This window comes from Podarcis erhardii (genome assembly GCF_964252035.2).
Source record: "Podarcis erhardii genome assembly, chromosome: 1".
Classification (NCBI taxonomy): domain Eukaryota; kingdom Metazoa; phylum Chordata; class Lepidosauria; order Squamata; family Lacertidae; genus Podarcis; species Podarcis erhardii.
This window is the reverse complement of record NC_138497.1, coordinates 138,222,132-138,247,964: the sequence shown is the minus strand read 5'-3', so window position 1 is coordinate 138,247,964 and position 25,833 is coordinate 138,222,132. Positions and strand designations below refer to the sequence as shown.

At 42.3% G+C, this 25,833-nt stretch overlaps 1 protein-coding gene across 3 annotated transcripts in view; it reads right to left on the bottom strand.

Moving 5' to 3' along the window:
- Nucleotides 1-25,833, bottom strand: part of ERBB4 (erb-b2 receptor tyrosine kinase 4) — an 816,477-nt gene that overhangs the window by 238,240 nt on the left and 552,404 nt on the right. For all 3 annotated transcript variants that reach the window (XM_081857293.1, XM_081857292.1, XM_081857294.1), the window contains exon 4: nt 22,517-22,651. In XM_081857293.1, coding sequence (XP_081713419.1) covers nt 22,517-22,651 — 135 coding nt within the window. The remainder of the gene's footprint in view (nt 1-22,516; nt 22,652-25,833) is intronic.

The window sequence follows — 25,833 nt, the reverse complement described above, 5'->3', positions numbered from 1 at the left end:
AAACCTACTGAAGCCCTGTGCAGAATGCTAATAGCACCACACTGCCTTCAAGGGAAAGAGATTATGCATGAGAGAAGGAGAAGAAACTGGCTCTGAAGACTTATGGTATTCAGTTAAGACCAATTGCAAATTGCATGTGAATGAATGAAGACTTATGCAGATTTAAAACTCTGCTCAAGTTTATTTTATTTCCAGCTCTCCCTGCCACAGAAATGCAATAGTGCCCCCCCACACCTACAATGATTTCCCCCCTAAAAATAAATAAATAAATAAAAATGTTTAGGGGTACTCTCATTTTCCTACTCATATCGAAATACTGCCCCTCAACGAGGCCAAACTTAGATTCACAAAATGTTTAGGGGTATGCATAAAAAAGTGTGTTTGTGTGTGTGTGCGCGCACACACACACACACACACACGACTAGAAAGAATACTAACCCATTTTGGACCTATTAATGAATAACCATTCTTATACTTTTGACCAAATAACCAATTGAGGTTGGAATTTTACTTGGAAGTAAGTACCATTGAATTCACTGGGACCTATTTCTAGTTAGAACATTTGCAGCATCTCAGCAGAGGTGATATTTTGAGAAAATTATCATTCTCTCCACTTATGAACATTTTCATTTATACAGAGGACACAATCCAGCCAAGGCTAATCATGTTTTCAGTCCCACCAATTCCATTGATTGAGAGTTGAGCACATATTTTCCCCCTTGTGACTGAATAGCTCTGAAGTGGACTTGTAGCTACTGGGCTCTTTTCTTAATGGGTGTGGCGTGCTGTTATTTCTAACCATTTATAAATATAAATGAATACACTTAAGTTTGCTTTAACTTTTCACATTTCTCCATCCAATTATCCAAGAAAGTCTCCATTTTTAAGGACCTGTCCCTGCTGAACCACTGCCCCTCATCTGCCTCTTTGCAGGTGCACCAAGGGACACTTGTGAAAAGACATAGCAGGAAGACTGTGCTTGGGGCATCACTGCTCTGGGTGCGCCTCGCGATTGGCTTTCCAGCCAAGAGACACTCACAGAGGAGCACATCCTCCAAGGATATGTGATTTTGACACATACTGAGGGTGAAGACAGGTGTAATAAATCAAGAGAGTTCACAGTAAATCCCTGAACCACAAATAGACTCCACACTTCACAAATGAAATGACAGGTACCTATTCCATCTAATCAAACTTTAACCCAAATCATCCATCATGCTCTTCCCACATGCAGCCACCTGCTCCCTACCCCCTGTTTAAAGTGTGGCAGGAGATCCATGAGCCCTAATCCTATGCAAGGGCTTACCACCCTTTGTGCAGCAGAGGCTCAGAAAGGAATGAAAGAAGAGTCCGGCTGGTTCAGGCCAATGGCCCGTCTCGTCCAGCACCCTGTTCTCACAGTGTCCAACCAGATGCCCCAGATTGGAGGCCCTCAACAGCCCTCTCTGCTCCTTCAGTTTCCAGCAACTGGTACGACTCTGGTTCTAGAGCACAGAATGGTGTTGGTGAAGATGGACAAAAGCTTAGCAATTGAACTGATTCATATTAGTGTAAAAAACTGGTATTAGAAGATCTTCTCAAGCTGAATACTTTTATGAGTTTGTGGGTGCCAGACTCCCCAAAATCCCTGGGTCCAGTAGGTATTAGAATTTAATCAAGCCTCCTGAACCCCCAGAGCCAGCAAGGGTTAAAATACAAGCCAGGTCAGCATCCTCATGAGGTAATCACCTGGGTGGCAAGCCATTAAGAACACAGGGGGAGGGGGCTCTGTGCCAAACATCAAAAGGTTGGGGCCCCTCCTCCAGCTCAGAGTTAGTTAGAAGACAAAGCCAGGGTTTGAATGAGTCTTTAGAGTTGGCTGTGGTGTAACCTAGAGGAAAATATGTTGCAGTTAAGCTGGAGAAGACAGAGCACAATGGTTGATTTTTGTTTGGTTCCAAGGCTGTGCCTACAGGAGAAGCAAGACCCTCTTAGAGTGTTAATGGTGTGAGCCTCTCCATCGTAGGCTCAAGTTGTATATATGTATAAATCAACCATATACCATAAAGACTCCACAGTCTCTGCTGAGCCTCATTCCAAAAAGGAAACACAGACCCTGGGTAAACTACATGAAACCCCCTGGAATCTCGAACAGCTCAGATATGGGGGTGGTGTGCAACCAGTGCTATTTTTCTAGAAACAGAGGTGCCGGAACTCACCATGAATGCCTCCCTTGTCTCTCTTATAATGGCAATGGCGCCCACCTGAGAGGTGCCGGAGCTGCGTTCCAGCGAGTTCTGGCTGGAAAAAACACCCTGTGTGCAACAATACTTTTATTTCACTGGACTTGCCCACATAAGGGGATGTTGTTTTAAACACCAGGTAACTTAATGCATAGACATTAAGAGCACAAGGGTGATCCTACCTCATTCCGGTAGGCATATGTTCATCATTTTCCATACAGGTAAGTGAAGATTTTCAAATAGCAAATATGGAAAATGCCATAGAGTGCATTGTCAGGGAGAAGGGTCCTAGCTCAGTGGCAGATACAGCCATGAAACTCTGGTTGAAACCTTGCAGAGCTGCTGCCAAACAGTGTAGACAGTACTGAGCGTGATGGACCATTGGTCTGGCTCGGTATAACACAGCTTCCTATGTTCCTAAACCTCTTGATGCAGCTGCTATCGGAGACTTCTATGTGCAACATATTCTCAAGGAATCCTTATTTTCTAATAGAGAATCTCCTACGTGTTCTAGATGAAGCCAATTCCATGTTCTAATACAGTGGTACCTCAGGTTAAGATCTTAATTCGTTCTGGAGGTCCATTCTTAACCTGAAACTGTTCTTAACCTGAGGTACCACTTTAACTAATGGGGCCTCCTGCTGCCGCCGCACGATTTCTGTTCTCATTCTGAAGTACAGTTCTTAACTTGAGGTACTATTTCTGGGTTAGCGGAGTCTGTAACCCGAGGTACCACTGTAGAAGGAAATTCTGAAGTGACCAACAAAACGCCTTTTGCTGAAGGAGGCTGATGGTGTTCTGGAACTCTCCATGGTGGAACTTTTAAGTAACCCAACTTCTACATTTGTGCTTGCTCAAATCCCAGAAATTGACAGACCAGAATTAAAGACCTTCCATGGTACTGATACAATTCTTAGTGTTAAGCCAAATGTTCTGCCACATAGTTTCTACTCTCATGGAAGTAAACACTATTTGGGATGCTTACTAGTTATTTTTAAGGGACTTTGACATGTCTACCTGTTTCCGTTTGCGTGGTGGGTTTTTTTTTAATAGTGTCAGATGATAATTTGCATTTAAATAGAGACATTTAACAGCGGAGCAAGAGGAAGCTCTGCCAGCTGCCTCCCCCTCTCACTGGGAACTTGAAAGTGTGGCTTCATTGTTTTCTCTTCTCACGGTTACACAGGCAAAATGAGGCGCTGAACATGTAGACAGCACAACTTTGAATTAAATTATCACAAGTCCTTTGAAGGTCACATATCAAATAAATTGGGAGAAAACATGTCTTGTCTTATTCGATAATAATAAGATGTCTAGCAGAAGCAGGTACCGGACAAGATTCTGCCCTTATTTTTATTCTATCCCTGTGCTGCTCTGAGTGTAGGCAGTGAAACTAATTGAGGATATTTAAATTGCACCCTGTCCTACGGATCATGGGGGGGAACATTTGAGTGGTGGAGTTTCGCCGAGAGATAAAGACTTTGTCCATGCCATCTACAAAGTTTATGCCCAGGTTTGGAGGAAACAGGAGGAAAGCCTGCAGCTTCGTCACTCTCCTGACCCTTGGCTGAAAAACACAAAGTTTCTTAAGACATATTTTGTAAATGCCACCAGTGGGTATTTAAATAAGCAAGCTAGGGGCACTCTGTAAGGAGATGAGCAGATTTCCTGTATTCTGTTACATTTTTGTTTTGTGGATTGAATCTGCATTTTTCTCCATCATCCCTTCTACAGTTTCTACAATTAATTCATGAACTGGTGTTTGCAGTTTGCTGCAGTACTTTGTTCCAAGAGTTCCCAACCTTTGGGGCCTGTGTGGAATTCTGAGGCAGCGTTGTCACAGAAAGGATGTTGCAGAACTCAGAAAAGGAAGGGTAGGAAAACCAGACTCTAGTAGTTAGACCAGATGCCAAAGAGTGATGGCTAAGACTGTCAAGCATTAGGCTATGCCCCTGTGTTAGGTTATAGTGCTTTATTTACAGCTTGCCTTTCCTCCCAATAGAGTTCAGGGCAGCAGGGCTCTTTTTTGTTTAGACAAGCCTATCCAGACACATAAACAACAACAACAACTGAAACAGTTCTAAAGTTCTAGAAATAGTTATAATCATTCTCCAACAATTATCTCAGGCTTGCTAGCCATCAAGTGCCTGCGTAAACAGGACTGTTTTTTAATTTCCTCCTGGAAATCAATAGGGAGGGAGACAGACACGCTTCACTCTGCAGGGCATTCCACAAATTGGGAACTGCACTGAAAGAGTCTAGGTTTTCTTTAATCAGTTAGAAAATGGTGGGGAGTGGATGACTTACAGTAAAACCACACTCTATAATAAGGGCTTCTGGTGCTATATTTTTTTCCCTGAAGAAACCTTGGCTTTAGCTAATTCTGTATATATCAACCATTCCATGATTTCTTTTCTTGGGACCAACACAGAACAATTCTCTTTGCTTAAAGATACTCCATCAAGAAAGCACATTATAAAATATGTGAGTTCTTATTTGTTTGCTTGGCTTTGCACATATCTTTCAGCAAGCTGAACTGAGATGAATAGGTAGATGATTCTGCCATATGTAGGGTGAAGATTCTGTTTATCAGAGACCCTAAGACTGGGTTCTAACCTGGTGTATTGGTAGTTAAAGTGTAAGGCTTGGCACACTAGGTCAGTGTTTCCCAACCTTGGGCCTCCAGCTGTTTTTGGACTACAATTCCCATCATCCCTTGCCACTGGTCTTGCTAGTCAGGGATGATGGGAGTTGTAGTTCAAAAACAGCTGGAGGCCCAAGGTTGGGAAACACTGCACTAGGTGACCTTGGGCCAGTCACTCTCAGCCTAATTTGTCTTGCAGGGTGGTTGTGATGATAAAACAGGGTGGGGAAAAGAGAACCTTGTATTTCCCCCATCACCTTGGAGGATAAATCTGCAGTTTAAACAGCCTTTTAATCTATGTGAGGTACATAGGAGGAAATAGAGCTACACAACATCTGTCTCTGCAGTTGGCAGGCAGTATGAAATCTCAGGATTGAACACGGCTGATACAACTTGTCAACACAGCCATCATGCCTGTCTGCAGCCGGAATCACTGCCCTGAGGAATCCAGGAAGAGAGCGCACACTCACCCTCTGGATTCATATGGAACCCCCGAGTAGCCCCCAACACTGAATGGTTTTATGTTTGACTAGCTCCACTTCCTTCCAAATGGCAGTGTGAAAATTCATTCACTATTTATGGTTCAATAGCCCTGTTGAGAGGAAGTCCTCTGACACCCTGAAGGTCATCGTGACATTGGTAAGAGCTGGTTCTTCTCAGCACCTTTGCATAAGCACTTGGCTCTATGTAAGACTGGGAAATGTGTGACAGAAAGAAATCTCAAACCAAACACATCTGATCTTAGGGTAGTCAAATGTTGACTCACAGCAATTAACTGGAACCCGGTCATCACTACAATATGTGAGGTGCGTTTGACTTTCCAAAGCAATTTTCTTTTATAAGTGGTTACCTTGTCCATTTCCTGAACTGCCATTCATTACAGACTGCAGAGTACAGAAGGGTGGGTGGGTGTGGAATCTGACGTTTGATCTACAGATCTCCCTTGCAACTGGCATGTGAAAAACCGGCTCCCAGGAGGGGAAATCCACTTTTCCTTCCTTTGTCCTTAAGAGTCTGAAGGACGCATCTCATAAATGTTTCTTCTCCATTTCTCCCAGAACCTTAGGCTGCCTTTTAAAACTTTAGCATTAGTTTCCCATCTGAATTATCTATCAGTGCATAACTTTACAAAATAAGTGGTGCAATGCTCAAGGCTGCAATCCTATGAGGAGCCTCACTGGGCGTAGGATTGAGCTAGAGAAAGTCATACTCTTTGAAACTCTTAAGGCTAATCCCATATGTTTGTGAATTGGTTATGTTTACTTAAGGTTCTGGAGGTATGCTCCAATGTGGTCGCATATTTCCCACAGTAGGGTAAATTTCTTCCATTTTAGATTCTGTTTAACTGTCACAGGAAATCCTGTAGTAGGTTAGAGAACCCCAAGGTCTGTCCCCCCCCCCAAAGAATGAAATATAATAATCACAGGATAAACAAAATAATAAAAATTCCTTCCAGTAGCACCTTAGAGACCAACTAAGTTTGTTCTTGGTATGAGCTTTCGTGTGCATGCACACTTCTTCAGATACACTGAAACAGAAGTCACTAGGCCCTTATATATAGTAAGAGGGTGGGGAGGGGTATTACTCAGAAGGGTGTGGGATAATCACAGGATAGTCTGAGGAATGCTAAGGACCAACTGCCTAAAACTTGGGAGTGATCAGCATTCATAGGCAATATGCATACTCTGTTAAAAACCAGGAAATAGTTGTACCATTGTCCTACAGTGAGATTAATTTCCTTTGGAAGTTCTGGCTGTGCTCTCATTAAACTGAGTTATTCCACTTCAAACTGCAGGTGGCTGGTGGAGTACACGACCTCTCTAGACTGATAGGTAAATAGATAGAAGTTAGTTTAGAGCCTTTTTTATTGACATCTAGTCATAGACAGATATATACGTAGATAGATATAGATACAGTGGAACCTCGGTTTAAGAACAGTTCGGTTTAAGAACGATTTGGTTTACAAACACCGCAAAACTAGAAATAGTGTCTTGGTTTGAGAACTTTACCTCAGTCTAAGAACGGAATCCGAACGGTGGAAGGGCACCGGCGGCAGGAGGCCTCATTAGGGAAAGCACACCTTGGTTTAAGAATGGTTTTGGTTTAAGAGTGGACTTCCAGTAAGGATTAAGTTTGTAAACCGAGATACCACTGTATTGATTACATGTAGGAGCATTCAGTAATAAAACCTCACGTAGGTGGTATGACTGAAACAACAGTTTACCCCATCAATGAGAAGCAGGCCTGTGTGTCACACTATGGAAACTCATGGGACATCTGTCCCTTACAGTCACAAAACTTTAAACCCAATGCAATATAGTTCTGAATTAAGAAACCACTATTACTCCATTGTGGGCACACGCGCTAAACCCTGTCTGTGGTGCCTGCCCTTTTCCCCAAAGAATGAGACAAGAGACCAGAGTATAGGTTCAAATTGGCCACAACTTTATTGAGCTTCAGAAGTGGGAAAGTTGGCACAGGCCTTGGCAGGTAATCCTCTCAGCCCGTCTGGCTGAGGATATACAGGCAGATGAGATCCATTGAGAGGGGACTGTAAAGCACAAACTTACATAGCATGCCCTTCCACTAACCTCAGCCCAGGAGTTTGACCTACATGTTGCCGCTATAGGGCCAGGGACTCCTGGTTTTTGCCCTTTAACAGGCCCTGCAAACGCTGCCGCATGGGAGGGAGCATGAATGCACCCCCCCGACTTGATGTCAGATTAAAGGATACCTTGCCAAGGCCTAAAACCGCCACCCGAGGCCCTAAGGGGCTTCGCCATCAAGTCCCATGACCGAGGACCAATCACCCATCCTCTGCCATCAAACCCTGTTGTCTACCCAGTCCCTAAGGATTTGTCACAAGTCGTGCAGCCATAGGTCAGTGCTACCTGCATCCCTATTACTTCATTAGTAATGTTTAAATATGACTCTGTTTAAATAGCTCTGCATTGTGTTTTCCTAAGTAGTTTAAGAGACCAGCTTTTTGCATGACTAAAACGATACATTTGATTGCAAAATCAAAATATAATTCAAACAGCACAGTATGGCATTAGTACAAATTAAAGATACTATTGTTGGGATGAATTGTTCTGCCTTTATCAGCCTGTAATGCCTTCTGTGCCCTTGTCTGACAATTCCTATTGTCATGCGTTTATTCATCCACACTCTTTTGTTAAGTAAAAATCATTTTACATTTTCTACTACCCCTGTGCTAATCTTTAGATCTCTTCTATCGATTTGAAAGTTAATTACCTAGTAGAAATTCAGACTCTCAGTTCCCAGTCCCCCCCCCCCCCGCTCTGCTTAAAACAGAACAGGCAAGCTGTTTAAACACTTGGAGCACAAATGTTCCTTCCAGTGGAGGAATCCACCAATGGTGAATGAACACAAGGGATTTTCTTCCTTAAGCAAATGCAGTTGAATTATTTGTTCTCATGACTTATATTAGATCTCCAAGACCACAGTTTGCTGCTTCATGGGCACTTTCCATTTCTTTTGTGGCAACATTTTCCAGACAAATCAGCTTTTCAGTTTGGGGCTGCTTCTGGACCTGCTTTTGGGTGACAGTTAGCTGCAGTATGTTTTTGAATGGTGCTCTGAAAGCCTCTTGAAGTTATAAAGCAGAATGTCAGGATTCAAAATGAAAAACAAAAAACAAAAACCCCCACACATTAATCATATAAATAAAATCCAAAGCATGCTTTCAACAAGGCGAAAAAATAGAAGTTTATTTTGTCAAGGAAGAACACGTTTGAGAAATTAGAGGACAGCTCTGGCCCAGCACTAGAAACAATAAGGAAAGAGACTACCAAAAACTTTTTTTGAAATGACTGACAATATGGATCTGGTGGACATTTGGAGAATAAGGAACCCTTTAGGAAGAGATGGAACCTTCTTTTCTGAAGCCAAGATGACATGGACTAGAATTGACCAGATATGGGTAACTAGAGGAATGGCACCAAAGATAAAGAAAGTGGAAATCTGCCCCCAAAATTGCTCCAACCATAATGCTGTAAGGATGGAGATGAAACAAATATCAACTGGCTCCTTTAGATGGAGGATGAATGACACCTTATTCAGATATGAAGAAGTCTACAAAAAGGCCCAAAAAAACTTTGAGAGACTATTTTGAAATAAATATGAACACTGAGGTTGAAAAAAGAGTAATCTGGGACGCAAGCAAAGCCGTCATGAGAGGGTTCTTGATACAACAGAATGCAATAAAGAAGAGAAGTCAAAATGAGAAAAAAGACAAAATTTTGGAGAAAATAAAAGAAGGGGAAAAGAAATTGAGAGCAAAACCAAAGTCGCAGGAGATTTTGAGAGAAATAAAACTATATCAAACACAATATATGGAACTGATGAATCAAGAAATAGAATGGAAAATTAAACAAATAAGACAAAAGACATTTGAATCAGCGAATAAATGTGGGAAACTTTTGGCTTGGTAAATGAGAAAAAGACAAAAATTAAATACTATTACAAATCTAGAAGTGGAAGGAAAAAACATACATAACCCAACAGAGATCAGAAACTGTTTCCAGAAGTACTTTAAACAACTATACTCACAAGGGCCACAGAAAGAAATGGACATAGAACGATTCTTAAAGGCAAATGGATTACAAAAAATTTCTCAAGAAAGTAAATTGATGCTAAACTATAAAATATCAGAACAGGAAGTAGAAGGTGCCATTCAAATTATGCAATTGGGCAAGTCTCCAGGACCGGATGGGCTGACTTCCAGGTACTACAAATCTTTGAAGGAGTGCTTATTACAGCCTTTGAAGAAAGTCTGTAATGAAATTTTGGAAGGGAAAAGGGCGCCAGAGTCGTGGAAAGAGGCATATATCACACTTATACCGAAAACAGAGACTGAAAAGACTGAACTTAAGAACTACCGCCCCATATCGTTATTAAATGTGGATTACAAAATTTTTGCTGATATTTTGGCTAAAAGATTGAAAAAAGTATTGATGGAAGAGATTCATAAAGACCAAGCGGGCTTTCTCCCGGGAAGACATTTGTCTGACAATTTGAGGAATATAATTGATATTTTGGAAAAATTAGAAGTGAATATAAACACTAAAGCAGTTTTGATATTTGTGGACGCGGAGAAAGCCTTTGACAACATTTCTTGGAGTTTTATGAAAAAGAATCTACAGAGGATGGGGGTAGGGCAAGGTTTTGAAAACGGTATGGGTGCAATATATTCTGAACAGAAAGCTAAATTAATTGTAAATAATGTGGTTACGGAAGAATTTAAGATAGAAAAAGGGAAACGACAGGGGTGCCCAATTTCCCCATTGCTTTTTATATCGGTTCTGGAGGTCCTGCTGAATATGATTAGAAGAGACCAGTTGGTTAAAGGTATACAGGTCGGAGCTAAACAGTACAAATTGAGAGCATTTGCAGATGACTTAGTTTTGACGTTACAGGAGCCAGAATCTAGTACTAAAAGGGTCTTAGACTTAATTCAAGAATTTGGTCAAGTGGCAGGATTTAAATTGAACAAGTTAAAAACTAAGGTTTTAGAGAAAAATTTAACACAAATTGAAAAAGAAAGGTTTCAGAATGAGACTGGTTTGACCGTGGTTAAGAAAGTGAAATATTTAGGAATTAATATGACAGCAAAAAATGTGAATTTATTTAAAGATAATTATGAAAAATGTTGGATGGAAGTGAAAAAAGATTTAGAAATTTGGTCAAAATTGAAGCTTTCCTTGTTGGGTCGAATTGCAGTTATAAAGATGAATGTATTGCCTAGAATGTTGTTTTTGTTTCAAACATTGCAAATTGTGGACAAGATGGACTGTTTCAAGAAGTGGCAGAAAGATATTTCTAGATTTGTCTGGCAGGGCAAGAAGCCCAGAATAAAATTTAAGATATTAACTGATGCAAAGGAAAGGGGGGGATTTGCCCTGCCGGACTTTAAACTCTACTATGAATCAGCAGCATTTTGCTGGTTAAAAGACTGGCTGCTTCTTGAGAACACAGACATTTTGTACTTAGAAGGATTTAACAATGCTTTTGGATGGCATGCTTATCTGTGGTACGACAAGGTTAGAGTACATAAAGGATTTAAAAACCATATTGTCAGGAAAGCATTGTTTAATGTTTGGATAAGATATAAAGATTTATTGGAAAACAAAACTCCAAGGTGGTTGTCACCAATGGAAGTGAAAGCTTTTAAAAGACTTAATATGGAGTCCAAATGGCCAAAATATTGGGAAATTTTGGAACAAGGGGGAGAAAAAATGAAATTGCAGAGTTTTGAGAAACTAAAAAACAAAGTGAGAGACTGGCTTCATTATTATCAGATAATGGAGGCATACAAACTGGACAAGAAAATTGGATTCCAGGTGGAAAAATCGAAATTAGAAACAGAATTGTTAGAACCTAAAACTAAGATTTTGTCAAAGATGTATAACTTGCTGCTGAAATGGAACACTCAGGATGAAATGGTGACGTCTACTATGATTAAATGGGCACAGGATGTTGGACATAATATTATGTTTGCTGACTGGGAACAGTTATGGACCACCGGCATGAAATTTACGGCATGTAATGCCTTAAGAGAGAATATTATGAAAATGATTTACAGGTGGTACATGACCCCAGTCAAGCTTGCAAAAATTTATCATTTGCCCGATAATAAATGTTGGAAATGTAAAGAGACTGAAGGTACATTCTTTCACCTCTGGTGGACGTGCCCAAGGATCAAGGCTTTCTGGGAAATGATTTATAATGAAATGAAAAAGGTATTTAAATATACCTTCCTGAAGAAACCAGAGGCCTTTCTCCTAGGCATGGTTGGCCAATTGGTGCCAAAGAAGGACAGAACTTTTTTTATGTATGCGACAACAGCAGCAAGAATACTTATTGCAAAATATTGGAAGACACAAGATTTACCCACTCTGGAAGAATGGCAGATGAAGATGATCGACTATATGGGATTGGCAGAAATGACCGGCAGAATCCGAGACCAGGGAAAAGAGTCGGCGGAAGAAGATTGGAAGAAGTTTAAAGATTATTTGCAGAAATATTGTAAAATTAATGAATGTTAGAATGATGTTGGATAGAAATTAAGTGGTTTCCAGCTGTAATGCTTAAGGGATATGGAAAATAAGGTCTTGAAATAAGTAAAGGTTAATGGTGAGGATTTGCTGAATTAATAATTTGAACTGGAATATAAGAAAGGGAGGTATGAGGAGGTCTGGAAAATAAGTTAAAAGAAAATAAGTAATTGGAAATTATATGTGTTTTTAGTTGTTTTTGTTTTTTGTTTTTGTATTTTTATTGTTCCCTTCTTTTTTGTTTTACATTGTATTATTCTTGAAAATCTCAATAAATATCTTATATATATAAAAAAAAGAATCACACGTCCTTTTCTGTATCATCATTCCTGCCATACATTAACCTTAGAATTCTAGATACCATTGGAAATTTTTCTAGTGAGCTTTCCATCCTTATAATGGAGACTCACTACTTCATCTGCTATTCAGAGCCCATGGCACAAATATTCCATGTGCCTAGCAAATATTTTAGTAGGAATGAACATAAATACACCAGTTGGCCCATTCTATTTATCCACTAATCTTTCTTTCTGGATAGATAGAGACACACACATAGTGATTCAGAAACATAGAGATGAAAAAGAGACTGACCAGGGAAATATGTTTGTGTTATGAAAACAAACAGAAAGAGATACACACTGAGAGCTGGGAAAAGAAAAGAGAAAGAAAGAGGACAGCAGTAAATAAAAATCAGAGATAAAAACTTAAAGCTGAAGCTGAACAGAGGAAAAACAGAAAACTTACAAACAATGAAATATGCGCTTTCATGAATAATATGAAATGGGAGGCCCACTGGTGTGGCAGGAGAGATAATAATGCGCTTAAGGAATTGAGGAAATCTGTATAGAATCCCTAAATTACAGGGTATCACTGAAGTGGTCCGCAGAAGACAAGCCTGATATAAAGAGTCATCGACCAACAGAGGGAGGGAGTCAACGGGAAGTCAAGAAATGCATGTCTGCAGCACAAAATTGACACAGCCCACTGGCTTCATATTTATCAATGACAGTGCAGGATTGATAGCAGGTTTGCTGTAATGTTACTATTCTGTTCTGACACAGAAATGTCTTAAGGCCAATGCGATGAGAACAGACAAGAGACTACACTGAAAAAAGGCAGGAGAGAAGTGTCAGAAACCATCTCTTCCTGGCTTCCTTTCCCCTGCAGCAACAGATACAGCAGGCATAATCTCCTGGGCCAAAAGATCTATGGGAAATTTGGGGCTTGTTCCTGCAAAGGCCACTTTCTCCAGGCAACTCATTCAAGTATTTTCATAAAGCACAGATGGGGGAGATCTGGCCTCTGAGACATTTTGATCTGGGTTCCGGTGGTTCTGTCACATATTAATCAAGGAATGGTAAGAGGTTTGCCTGCAGTTTTACCCATCAAGGAAAATAGTTTCTAAGCTGTATATATGCATGGTTTTGCATGTAATTTATTTGTGTAATTTATGTCAGGGACTGTATCCAAGTCAAACTCCCAGAGAGACAGAGTTAAAAGGAGGATTTGTGTGTAATCCATGCATGAGGGGACTCTTGTGGAAATCCCACAGGATTGTCATAGGTTGCCACACCTCAGTCTCAACCCCTGCTGACCAGTGAGAGGCTTGCTGTGCCCTAACTCCATCTGGGCATCAGGCAAGTTCCTAGGACCTCCCTCCTAGGCAGCGGCATCTTACCCATAGGGGCTAGTGGCGCGGGGCGCCAGGGCACCAAGTTCTGGAGGGCGCCAGGGAACAGGCGGAGGTTGGATGCCGCACCTCCTGGCATCAGCTCGCCACCCTCGCCCACCTCCGCCATGCTGCGCCGAAGCAGCGCCGCGCCTGGAGCTTCCGTCTGCTGTGGCCACGGTGGCACGAAGTGGCTAGCTGAGCCGGGAGGCACCCTCCAGCCGCTGCCCGCCTCCTCCAGCCCCACTGGCAGTGCCGTCCTCCCTAAAAAAAACTCTGATTGACAACTGGGCAATCAACCTGGATCCAGTTCCCACCTCTGGTATAGATGCCCATTTAGAAAGATTCACTGTTGTTGTTGCTGTTGATGCTGCTGCTGCTGGCATCCATCTGTCTCCAGAAACAATGGAGTCTACCTCCAAGGGTGAAGTCAAACTTGTGGAGAATCACAGCACCTGCTGTGGCTGTAGAGACTGGTAACTTGTAACTGTTGTTTTTGCTGCAATAGCAGTACTGACGTGACCGCCCTGGGGTGCAAGCCTGGGCAGTTTGTATGGAGGTCCTGGGCTGCCTAGATGACAAGACTCCCTTCTTAGCCTCACTGATGTGGTGCAAAGGAAAGCAGAGTGATGCATTTGGCACCAGCATGGTTGCAGGAGTTTCCAGAAGAAGGCGCACAAGGCACAGTCCAACCATCTTAGGGACTCCACTACAATGTAAATAAAAATACAATACCTCCCCTTGCTTTCTCCTCTTAGGGTTCTCTATCTTTAAACTGGGCTTGGACCAAACTGTTCAGGAGACCATATGACTCCTGCACACATTACTGACATCTCTGAGGGGAGGAACTTGTGCATCTTCAAGGTGTTGTTGGACCGCACTCCCATTTTTCCTGACGCCTCCCCATTCTGACTGGGGCTGATGGGAGTTGGAGTCCGACAACATCTGGAGAGCCACATGTTCCCCACCCCTCTGACACAGTGTGGCTGGAGGAAAATAAATGTCGCACAAGCAGGTTTGTATAATAGTAGACCTTTTTCTATCAATGCAGCAATGAGGATCAAATGCAAACTAAAATAAAAGAACAGGTGGTTTCCTATGAATGTATCAAGACTTACAGATACATTGCCAAGAGGGTAATTATGTGTGAGAATCGCAAGCTGCAGCCACAAGAATTTTCTTTGTCACAGTACATAATGGTGTGTGAGAAACCTGAATGTCACCGTAAGAGATTTTTCCAGAGGAGGTACCCAGCAAAATCAAAGGCACGCTGACAAGGAAATGATGAGGCTTGTGGCATTCTTGCTCTAATTCCACACTAAAGAAAAACAATGAGCATAACGGAATTATTGTGCAGTAAGCCAATGTATCTTTTAGCTGTTGTTGGCATGCAGCCAGAGCTGGAAGAATCAGGGAGGTGAGAGAGGAAACACAGTTTGATGTGTTAAAATAAAAAGATTTTGGGGAGAAGCAGGGAAACCTTTTCTAAATGCTGTACCAAGTGCTGTTTTCATTACGTGGTATTTTTACTGGAGGACGAACTGCTCACCCTTTCACAATAGAAGCATCAAAATAACACCATACTGTATTCCTGAACTCTTTGATCCCCCTGGTTTCCACACTGGGAAGGGTGCAAGTACTTTGTGTCCATTCTTCACTCCCATGTTTCTTTACTCTCCCTTGATGGCAAAGGCAATTGTGTCCCTGCTCTAGCACAGGTAAAGGTAAAGGTAAAGGACCCCTGACAGTTAAGTCCAGTTGCAGACGACTCTGAGGTTGCAGCGCTCATCTCGCTTTACTAGTCAAGGGAGCCAATGTTTGTCCGCAGACAGTTTTTCTGGGTCATGTGGCCAGCAGGACTAAGCCGCTTCTGGCGAAACCAGAGCAGCGCACGGAAATGCCATTTACCTTCCCGTCGGAGCGGTACCTATTTATCTACTTGCACTTTGATGTGCTTTCAAACTGCTAGTTGGCAGGAGTAGGGACCGAGCAACGGGAGCTCACCCTGTTGTGAGGATTTGAACTGCTGACCTTCCGATTGGCAAGCCCTAGGCTCAGTGGTTTAGACCACAGTGCCACCCGCGTCCCCACAGCTTTAGTGCAAATAACTATGTGGGCAACTGTGAGTCACCAGAGGTTCAGCATTTTTGGCAGCATAGCGGTAAGGGCCGGTGTGGCGTAGTGGTTAGAGTGTTGGACTAGGACCTTGGAGTCTAGGGTTCAAATCCCCACGCACTCGTGAAGCTCACTGGGTGACCTTGGCCCAGTCAGTGCCTCTCAACCTAACTTTCCTTCACAAAGGGTTGTTGTAGGGAGTAAATGAGGAAGAGAAGAACCATGTATGCCAGCTTCCTTGACTCAGGATTTCACTGGGTGGATACAGAAGGGTGTGTGTTTATGTGTATGGCAGCTTTCCTTTGAACTGTCCCTACAGGGGACAGCATAATGAACAGCCATCTCACTCCTCCTATCTAGGGCATATCCATGCCAGATGGGTGTCAAACATACATCCAGGGGAAGGTTGGTGTGCTGTTTGCACTAAACCATGGGTGGAGTCACTAGTTCTAGTCTGGCTGCAAAGTGTGGCCTCCTCTTGAAAGAAGGACATCACTTTCCCACAAGCACTGATTTCAGGAACGGGCAAAGGTTTTCTGCCAGCAAAGTTGTCCATAAGTAGTAAAAGCATCCCTGGGCATTTACCCCGGAGTTAATCTGGAGATGTGGAACTGTTCTTCCAGTCTGTGGTTCTGCAGCTGAGAAAAACCACATGCAGCAATTCTCATAATGGAGTTGGCCAGTCAACTAGCAGAGGCTCCTACTTGCTACTGTAAAAGGCAGCCAAACATCTCTGGAGTCCCTGGATCAACTTGGGGGTAAGTTTAGTTTCCATCCATCTGTCTTGAGAGACAATGGAAGAGTGTGCCATTGGGGGTAAAGTCAAACTGCTGTAAAGACCCAAATGCATCTTCAGCTTCTTGCAGGCAGGGCAGATGAAGGTATCCTCGGTGGCATTTCTTCTCTCTGTGCTCCTCCTATCCCTGTAGAATAGGTCTGGCGTTTTGTCAAATGACTAAGCAACAGATGGGATTTTGAACCCTGGTCTGTTGAAGAGCACCAATTAGTCCAGCTGGCTTCAGGCCACACATGCTCCTCTACTTTGGCAAAGGTCTTCTTCAAAGATAGTGAGCTAAATTATTTGAACCCTATTATGAGAGATGCAAGCTACCAATCCATCCACTCACCCAAAAATGTCAATAACAGAACCAATGGAATTGTTATATAATTTGTATTTCCTACATTGCCACTCATAAAAGGGAATAATAATTCTTTTTAAGCTAAATGCTTCTCCTTCCTGTGAAGTACTGTTTTAATTAGCACATGGGTTTTAAACAACCCATGTTCACATAATATGTTATACATTTCAATAGGCTAATGTTCACTAAGAAACTGCATAGTAGGCTTTCCTCTTGTAGGGATAACGTGCTAAGGAGGAAAGAGGCTGTTTTCTACGCTCAACCGTGGTGGGTGGTCTCTCACTGAAGGGATCTGATCCCTCTTGATATCTGCTGGAATCTCACTGCACATACTTTACACTAAGGTAAGGTAAGGTAAATGACCCCTGGATGGTTAGGTCCAGTCAAAGGAGACTACGGGGTGTGTTGCTCATCTCACTTTCAGGCTGAGGGAGGCAGCATTTGTCCACAGACAGCTTTCCAGGTCATGTGGCCAGCAGGACTAAATCGCTTCTGGTGCAATGGGACACCATGACGGAAACCAGAGCGCACGGAAACACCATTTACCTTCTCGCCGCAGCAGTACCTATTTATCTAATTGCACTGGCGTGCTTTCAAACTGCTAGGTTGGCAGGAGCTGGGGCAGAGCAACGGGAGCTCACCCCGTCGCAGGGATTCAGACTGCTGACCTTCTGATTAGCAAGCCCAAGAGGCTCAGCAGTTTAGACCACAGTACCACCCACACACCCCTTACTTTACACTACTCGCTCATTAAAGTGGCAGAAGGATTTGAATTGATATGGTTTCCTCCTTTGTACCTGTCTTTTATGTTAATTGTAAAACTTTCTTTTGACTAGTGTTCATTCTGATGTCTCATTGTGACGCATGCTCTATAAGACTGGAACTACATCTTATGGTGAATGCAGAGCTCCAGTTCAATTTAGTAATCCACCATCTCCTCATTCCTAACACTCCATAAGGCAGAATGCTATAAAACATATGGTATAAACGTCACGGTGCTTTTAAAAAGATCCCTGCCCACACTCCCTTCTGTTGATTACTGCTTATAGAGGGGCCATAAATCTCCAGGTGCAATGGTATGAGCATCGCATGTTAGGTGGTGCCATACATTGCAGGAGACAAGGGGGGGGGGGGGGAGGAGATATACGACTGCTGCTTCTGTCATTCCTGATTTAATGACGACATGGAAATGCACACAAGTACAGAAACCTAATCATTTACTGTAAAGCTAATCACTATTTGGATTGGACTTAAAATCATTTTTTATTGTTAAATTCCTTTTGGGTGTTTTATGGGAAGTGAGTACTAAATTAAATACATAAAACTATTTAATTGCATTTTAATTACTGTCTTTTCTATGTTTTTTGCTCTCTCTATTTCATCTGTGCAAGCCACCATAAGCTGCAGACTGGGAAAAAGGTGGAATATATATAAATAATTATAATTAAAAGACAAAATTTGCCAATAATTGCTCCAGCAACATAAGCAGAAGTAAGTCTATTTACACACATTTGCCCAACTGGCCTGGCCATGTGTGGATGCCCAATAAAACGAGATTCTTCAAACTCTGGAGTAAAGAATGTTTGGAATAGGAGTACACATGTCAGCATGCCTTTGAGATCAGTATTTCAGCATGTATAAAGTACAGCAGGATCCTACCCTCTGACATTACAAGGATTAGACTTTCGGAAAACTTTGGGAAAATCCAGTATTTTATTTTTTTTGTCACCAGGCACTCAAAGGCTTGGTCTGTTTCCTGTTGCTGAAATTCTTCCTCAGTTGGCTTTTTATATCCACTGGTACTTCAGAGCACAAAGAAGCCTTTTCACCTTTCTTAGCTCTTTCTCACATGAAATGCTTTCATGGGGCTACTAAATTCCCTTTCTGAAATGCCAAAACTCTGCAAGTCTACTTCCCGCTTCACATTCCTCCCTCTTTTCATTCTCCAGCACTTGGCAAAAATGGATTTTTAAAAGAAAACAAATATTGACATTCCTCCATTCCCCACCACCCACTTTCCATTGCCATTTTTCTAAAGCAAATTATACTCCCAGTTCATATTTTTTAATTGCAGGAAATGCAAATAAGTGCATATCTTTGAAATGGTTAACAACTTGAGGGGGGGGCACTGGCTCTCTCCTCAGCATTTATTGGCTATGCTTCTCGGCTGAGAAAACACTTGTGGCTGTTAAAACATTATTTTGTGAGCACTTGAGGAATTTTCCATACAAAAGAGGTTTTTGTATGATACTTTCCTGATTTGTGCCTTTGTTTTTGTGAAAGAACAGCTTCTATGGCTGGTATTGTGTGCTGACACCTGCCGCAATGATTCAGGGGCCCCTGTCCGTGAAAGCGCATTTTCCCTACTCCCCAAGAACATACGTATTTAGAATGTTAATTGACTGCACCTTAATAAAGGGATATAATTTAACCTAACTCTACAATAGAAATGTGTTCACCATCTACTGTTCGGAATGTCACTTTCTCGGTACACAGCTTGCAATTTAGAGCTGCATTAGAAATGATATACTAGGCAAGAGTTGACTTTAAGAATGGGAATTAGTCACCACTTCACATTTTCTGTCAGCCAAGGTGAGAAAATGTATTGCTGTTACATTCTGCTGGTGATTTGTTTTACTGCGATCAAATGCTGTTCTAAACGGCATAGGTTGTATATAAGACCAGTAGCAGGTTTCAGCTGGGGAAATTTGTTTTACCCCAAAGAACTTTAAAGGAACACAAACTAGTCTGTTACTATATTTGTTTCCCTACAGCTTTATGGAAGAGAGGACAGCCAGTTCACCATTTTACTTAAGATTTTAGGGGAAACAACTCACCCAAAATTTAATGTTACAGTTTCATAACTCAGATGAGTGTAAAGCATTGAGATGCTCCCTCTGAAACTCCCACAAAAGAGTCCCCAAAACAATAAAGGGTAAAGTGCAGCATTTCCAGATTTCTGGTGTAGAGGGGACCTGTGTGCTAGGTACAGTTAAATATCAACATCGGACAGCCCACTGATATCTCTCCTTGGGTTCATGGCCAAGACATGTAAACTACTAAATAAGCTAGTAATGACTAATGCTTTCTCTCCTTTTGGGAGATGCAGATCTTGTATCTGTCTCTGACAGGTTCAGCTTTCTCAACTATATATCCAGGCATTGGTAGAATATAGATGTCTCAACATAAACCACTGATTTGGGTAATCAGGAAGGGTTGAAATCTAGACATCAAGCTCAGAGGGCAAGATTATCAAAAATACCAAAAGTAACTTAAGATCACACATTCCATTGACTTTCAATGGGACGTGTGCTGCTAAACCACTTAGGAGCTTTTGGAAATCTATCCCTTAGCAGACTAAAAGAACAAATTCAGCTCTTGAATACGGTATGGCATTACCTCCTGCTCTTTCACAGACTTTCCACTGCTCCTTCACACAACGGATTATAGTGATGAAGGCACCTTGTCCTGCAGTTGAGGTCCCAGATCATCATCAAGTGAGGGTGGGTCTTAAAGCAGGAAAGGGGAACTTGAGGCCCTCCATAAGTTGTTGGGCTCCATTTCCCATCAGCCCCAACCAGTCTGGCCACAGAGTATTCAAACTCCTTCACAGGCATTCTTATAATCCTTACACCAACCCTGTGAAAGTGATCAGCATTATTATACTCGTAATGCAAGCTATGGGGTTTTGAACTGGTGCATTCCTGATTTGTCGTAACCACTGCATCACTTTCCTATTTCAGACAACAGCACAATCTCCTTTTCAATTCTCCAAAGGATGCAGACCTTAACTTTTGCTTATGTTAACCTTGAAAAGTTCTGGGTCAGCAATGTGTTTGAAATGAAGGTTGCCCACTGTCCTAACACCATGATCACTCTGCAATTTTAGAGTTCTAATCATTTTCCCCCACCTAGTCCAAAACTTTACAAACTCGAATACAACAATGCTGTGTCTTAAAGCCTTTGTAAAACCGAGCAACATCTTGCTCTGATCTCTTGATGGGTGGTAACATGGCTCCTCTATTTCTCTGAGTAATTGTACATGAATATTTTTTCTATATTTTGTACACAAAGAACTAAATGCAGGCATTTGAAAACCTGTATGTGGATTGTGTCCACTTATTTTCCCCACAAAGTTTAAAGAGCCACAATTTTTCTGTGATGTCCTCTGAAGTTCAAATACCTTGGTAATACTCATTCAGCCATATTTTAAGTCTTATAGAATTGCATGGGGTGAATGAAGAAGGCTCTGCATTTAAGTGAAGGCTTTGGGGGTACCTGACTGTGATAATGAAGACCACATCAGCATATAGGATTCCAACTGCTAACAAGAGAAGAGAAGTTTCAGGATCCCTTGAAAAATTAGAGTGGATAGTTGCCCTCCTTTGGCACTAGAGACCCACCTGAACTAAGACTGAAAGTTGTATGTCCGTGTTTGTCACCTTGTAGCTCAAAGTGGCAACTTTTCAAACTCAGGCTTAGACTGAGGCTTAGGCTTTTAGACTGCAGGCTTGGCCAAACTTGGCCCTCCAGCTGTTTTGGGACTACAATTCCCATCATCCCTGACCACTGGTCCTGTTAGCTAGGGATGATGGGAGTTGTAGTCCCAAAACAGGTGGAGGGCCATGCCTGGTTTAGAGCTTGCATATGGAACTGAAAGTACAGCAACCAAGTAAAGCTTTTAGATTCCAGTTCAGATGTTATCCCCACCCTCAGTTAAAGTTGAACAGGATATACTGATTTGTTTTCCTAAGTGATGATATAATCAAGACACATCAGACAAATCACCAATGCAGGATAGAATCAGGACACTTGAAGAGAGCAAGGGGCAGCTAGTTGCACACCTCAGCCTTTCAGAAACATGGGATAAACTGAGTGAGAATTGCTTCAAACGGGAATTGGAACACCCTGTATATAGTAAACCAGGGATTGGCAAGATGGTGCCCTGCCGATGTTGTTGGACAACTCCCATCATCCCTGCCCATTAGCCATGATGGCTGGGGCTGATGGAGTTCAACAACATCTGGAACTCACTACATTCTTTATCCTTCAGTTAAATTAACTCAAATGGCTAGATTCTGTGAAGAGAGGGAGATGGAACATTTAAACAAAATAAGAAGGTACTTGGACAGTTGGCATCTGGTTGCATGATACTTGAATTCAAGGCTAATGAAAGAAATGGTTAAGCAGTTTGTGAGTATCAATGCTAACTGCAATTAAGACTAACCAGGGTTTTGCCCTCGCAGTGGAATTCTAAACAATGGCGTCTTTGAAGTGGGCTTCAGATCCTGGTTTCTTTCAGCATGAAATGCAACCTTGGGCAGTTTGTTGGAAAGGAAGCTTACGGATAATGCAAAAAAGAAAGAGAAAAAAAGGAAAGGAAAATAAATGGAGGGTGGGGAAGAACCTTGGAAGCAGGCAGGTTTTTTGAGTGGTTAAGTCATAATGAAACCTGCTTTGCAACGCTATGCACACTTACCAAGACATGAGTCCCATTGGACTCAGTGCACTTGCATCAGAGTAGACATGCACAGGATTGCACTGTTAATGTATGGATGTTACAGAAAGCACAGAAAGAAAAAGTAGATGTGTACCTGAATAAGCGTGAGAATGGCAAAGTGGTAAGAGCGGAAAACAAAGTCAATACTTACAATCTGCACTGCTGTTTTTCGGAACCACAGAAAAGTTGGAAGCCAAAGGGTTACGAACAATATCTTCCCACTGAATAGTGTCTGCATAGCAAAGAAATCTGTTCTGTCCAACATATACTCCTCCATTTAAGATTTCTGTACCAAAGAGAAAGATGAAAACACATATATTAAGGACATTTGACAAAGGGATGCTGGGATGGGGTCATGTTAGAATATTCAAGCAGAATTAAGAACCTAAGAAGAGCCCCCCCGGGCGAAACTAGTGGTCCATCTAATTCCACATCCAGTTCCCACCATGGCCAACCAGATGCCTGGGGAAGCCCACAAATGGGGCCTGGTGGCAGCAGCAGCAGCAGCAGCAGCCCCCTCCTCTCCTGCAACTGGAATTCAGAAGCATTGCTGCCTCTAACCGTGGAGACAGAGCAGAGCAGTTGTAGCTAGCTGTCACTGATAGCCTTATTCTCCATAAATTTCTCCAATCCTCTTTTTAAAGTCACCCAGGTTGGTGTCCAACCCTACCTTCTCCAAGAGCAAGTTCCAGAGTTTAACTCTGCACTGTGTGAAGAACGACTTTCTTTTGCCTGTCAGGAATCTTTCAACTTCATTTGACGCTGGTGAGCTCAAGTGTTATGAGAGAGGGAGAATTTCCCCCCCCCCATCCACTTTCTCCATGCCATACATAATTTTCAGTCACATCTCCTCTTGCTCTCCTTCTCCGTAAGCTAAGAGGTCCCAAATGTTAACTTTAACTTTCCTGATAGAGGAGTGCTACACTGCCTTGATCATGTCTGCTATCTTTTTTGAACGTTTTTCAACACTACAATATCCTTTTTGAAGTGAAGTGATCTGTACACAGAACTGTACACGGTATTCCAAGTGTGGTCACACCATAGATATGTATAACACCATTATGATATCAGCACTTTCATTTGCCATTCATTTCCTAACATGGAATTTGCCTTCTTCACAACTGCTGGACACTAGGTCTTCACTGAGCTAACTACTACAACCTCAAAGTCCCACTCCTTGCCAGTCACCGCCAGTTCAGACCCCATGAGCATATAGGTGAAATTAAGACATTTTGCCCCTACAAGCTTCACTTTACACTTGCTTACACAGAATTGCATTGTTCATTTTACATTCAGTAAATGTAAAATGGTCCTTTTGGGTCTCTTCACAATCTCTTTTTGTTTTCATGACCATGAACAATTTAATCCCTTCTTCAAACCTGGCCATCTCACTGCTCATCCCTAATGCTGGATCGTTTATGACCAACTTAACATGTCCCAATACATGTCCTTGGGGGATACCACTTTCTCCATCTCTCCATCAGGAGAACTGCCCACGCGTTCCTATTCTCTGAAAGTCAGGTGCCATTTCAGGTGCAGGACTTTGAAATACTAAAGGGAAAGCGGGTCCTAAGAGAACGTGAAATGGGAAACTGAATTCCACATAACTGTTACCCGGTGTTGCAGGGGGAGAAGAGGCCACCCGTGGAGCACACCAACAATAATTAGGATAATGGCTGGCAGTAGCTCCTGCACCTCCCACCCACCCTGGCAGTGGCCTAGAGAAAGCCATAGCTTGGGGTCTGAACATAGCTGCTACCACCACAGCTAAAGGCAGGAGTCAAACTGAAGAGTGAACAAAAAGAGTGGGTGGCACTAAAGGAGAGCGGTGCTCAGAAATGAAAATTTTACTGTAGCATATGATATGTTGGAAACTTGCCCCTCGGGAAAGGCTGACTCCTCTTCCCAGGCATGTCAGGGCCGGTGACCTACCCTGGCTGGCATCCCGGCAGACCAGGGAGATCTTGATATAGGCGACACCTCCCTGCTTGAAAGGTGCACACCCCCTTCCTCTCTGCATAGCAGCAGGAGAAAGAAGAAGCAGTCAGAAAGTCTATTTCATCTCTAGTTTATTTCTGACTGTACAACTGTACAAAAACATGACTGCTCACTCAGACTTCTCCGAGCGACTGCAACAAACTTCCTTTACACAAGCAACAGGAAGGTCTCATATTACACTGAGAACAAATGCCTGAGAAATCCCTGGAACATCCTGTCCCACGGTCAGGGCCATCATGTGATGAAAAACATCGAACTGCTTCTTCTCAGCTGCGTAGTACTCATATCCCAACAACACAAGGCCCAATTCATACTTGATAAGAAGAGTATTGGTCTACAGCTAACTTGGAAAATATTCTACAGTGTTACCTCTGGTTACGAACTTAATTCGTTCTGGAGGTCCATTCTTAAGCTGAAACAGTTCTTATCCTGAGGCACACTTTCGCTAATCCGGCGTGCGATTTTCGTTCACATCCTGGGGAAAAGTTCACAACCAGGAGCAGCTACTTCTGGGTTGGCAGAGCTCGTAACCAGAAGCGTTCGTAACCAGAAGTGTTCATAACCAGAGGTATCACTGTACTGAGGTGAAGAGCAACTTAGGCTCTCCCTAGGCTGTCCTGCTCCAACAGATGGGCCACAGCTGTGGCAGAGCGACACAAACATAAACCTAAACACACACCCTCCAACATCTCTCCGATGAAAATAGGGACATCCTAAGGAAAAGTGGGATATGGTGGGATCCAATCATAAACCAGGACGGCTTCTGTAAATCTGGGACTGTCCCTGGAAAATAGGGACATTTGGAGGGTCTGGATTCATGCCTACTCAGAAGTCATTCCAATGGGATCAACTCCTAGTAAAGTGTGATATAGACTAGTGATCTTAGTCTCAAGCATTACGTGCAGTTAGATAGCCAAAAATATTTTATATTCTTGTGTGCAGTGGATAAACTGCTGGACTACAATGAAAGGAGACCAGGGTTCAAATCCCTGCTGTACCATGAAACTCATGGTGGGATTTGAGCCAGCCACTATCTCTCAGTCTGGCCTACCTCACAAGATTGTTGTGAGGATAAAATGGTGGCAGGGAGGGGGGGAGAAGCACGACTACTACTCTGAGATTCTTGGAGGAAAGGTGGGATCTAAATGTCCTATGGCTGAAACCTGAACATGCTTACAAGAAAATAAAACTCACTGAGTTGGTGGAACTTTCTTCTAAATAAATATGCATAAGATTGTGCTGTGTAACAAATAAATCCAAAATAGCAAGACAAAAGTGTGCATCATCTCCAGGAACTCTTCTCAGAAACAAATGTATAGTTCATAATTATGCAGTGTAACTGTAACTGACGTCCTGGGGTGAATGCATGCCAAGGGAAAGCTATCTACAATTCCCAGAGGGCAATAAGATCATACATAAACCACATTTGATAACATCAGGGTACATGACAAGCCAGGAACTTTTGAAACA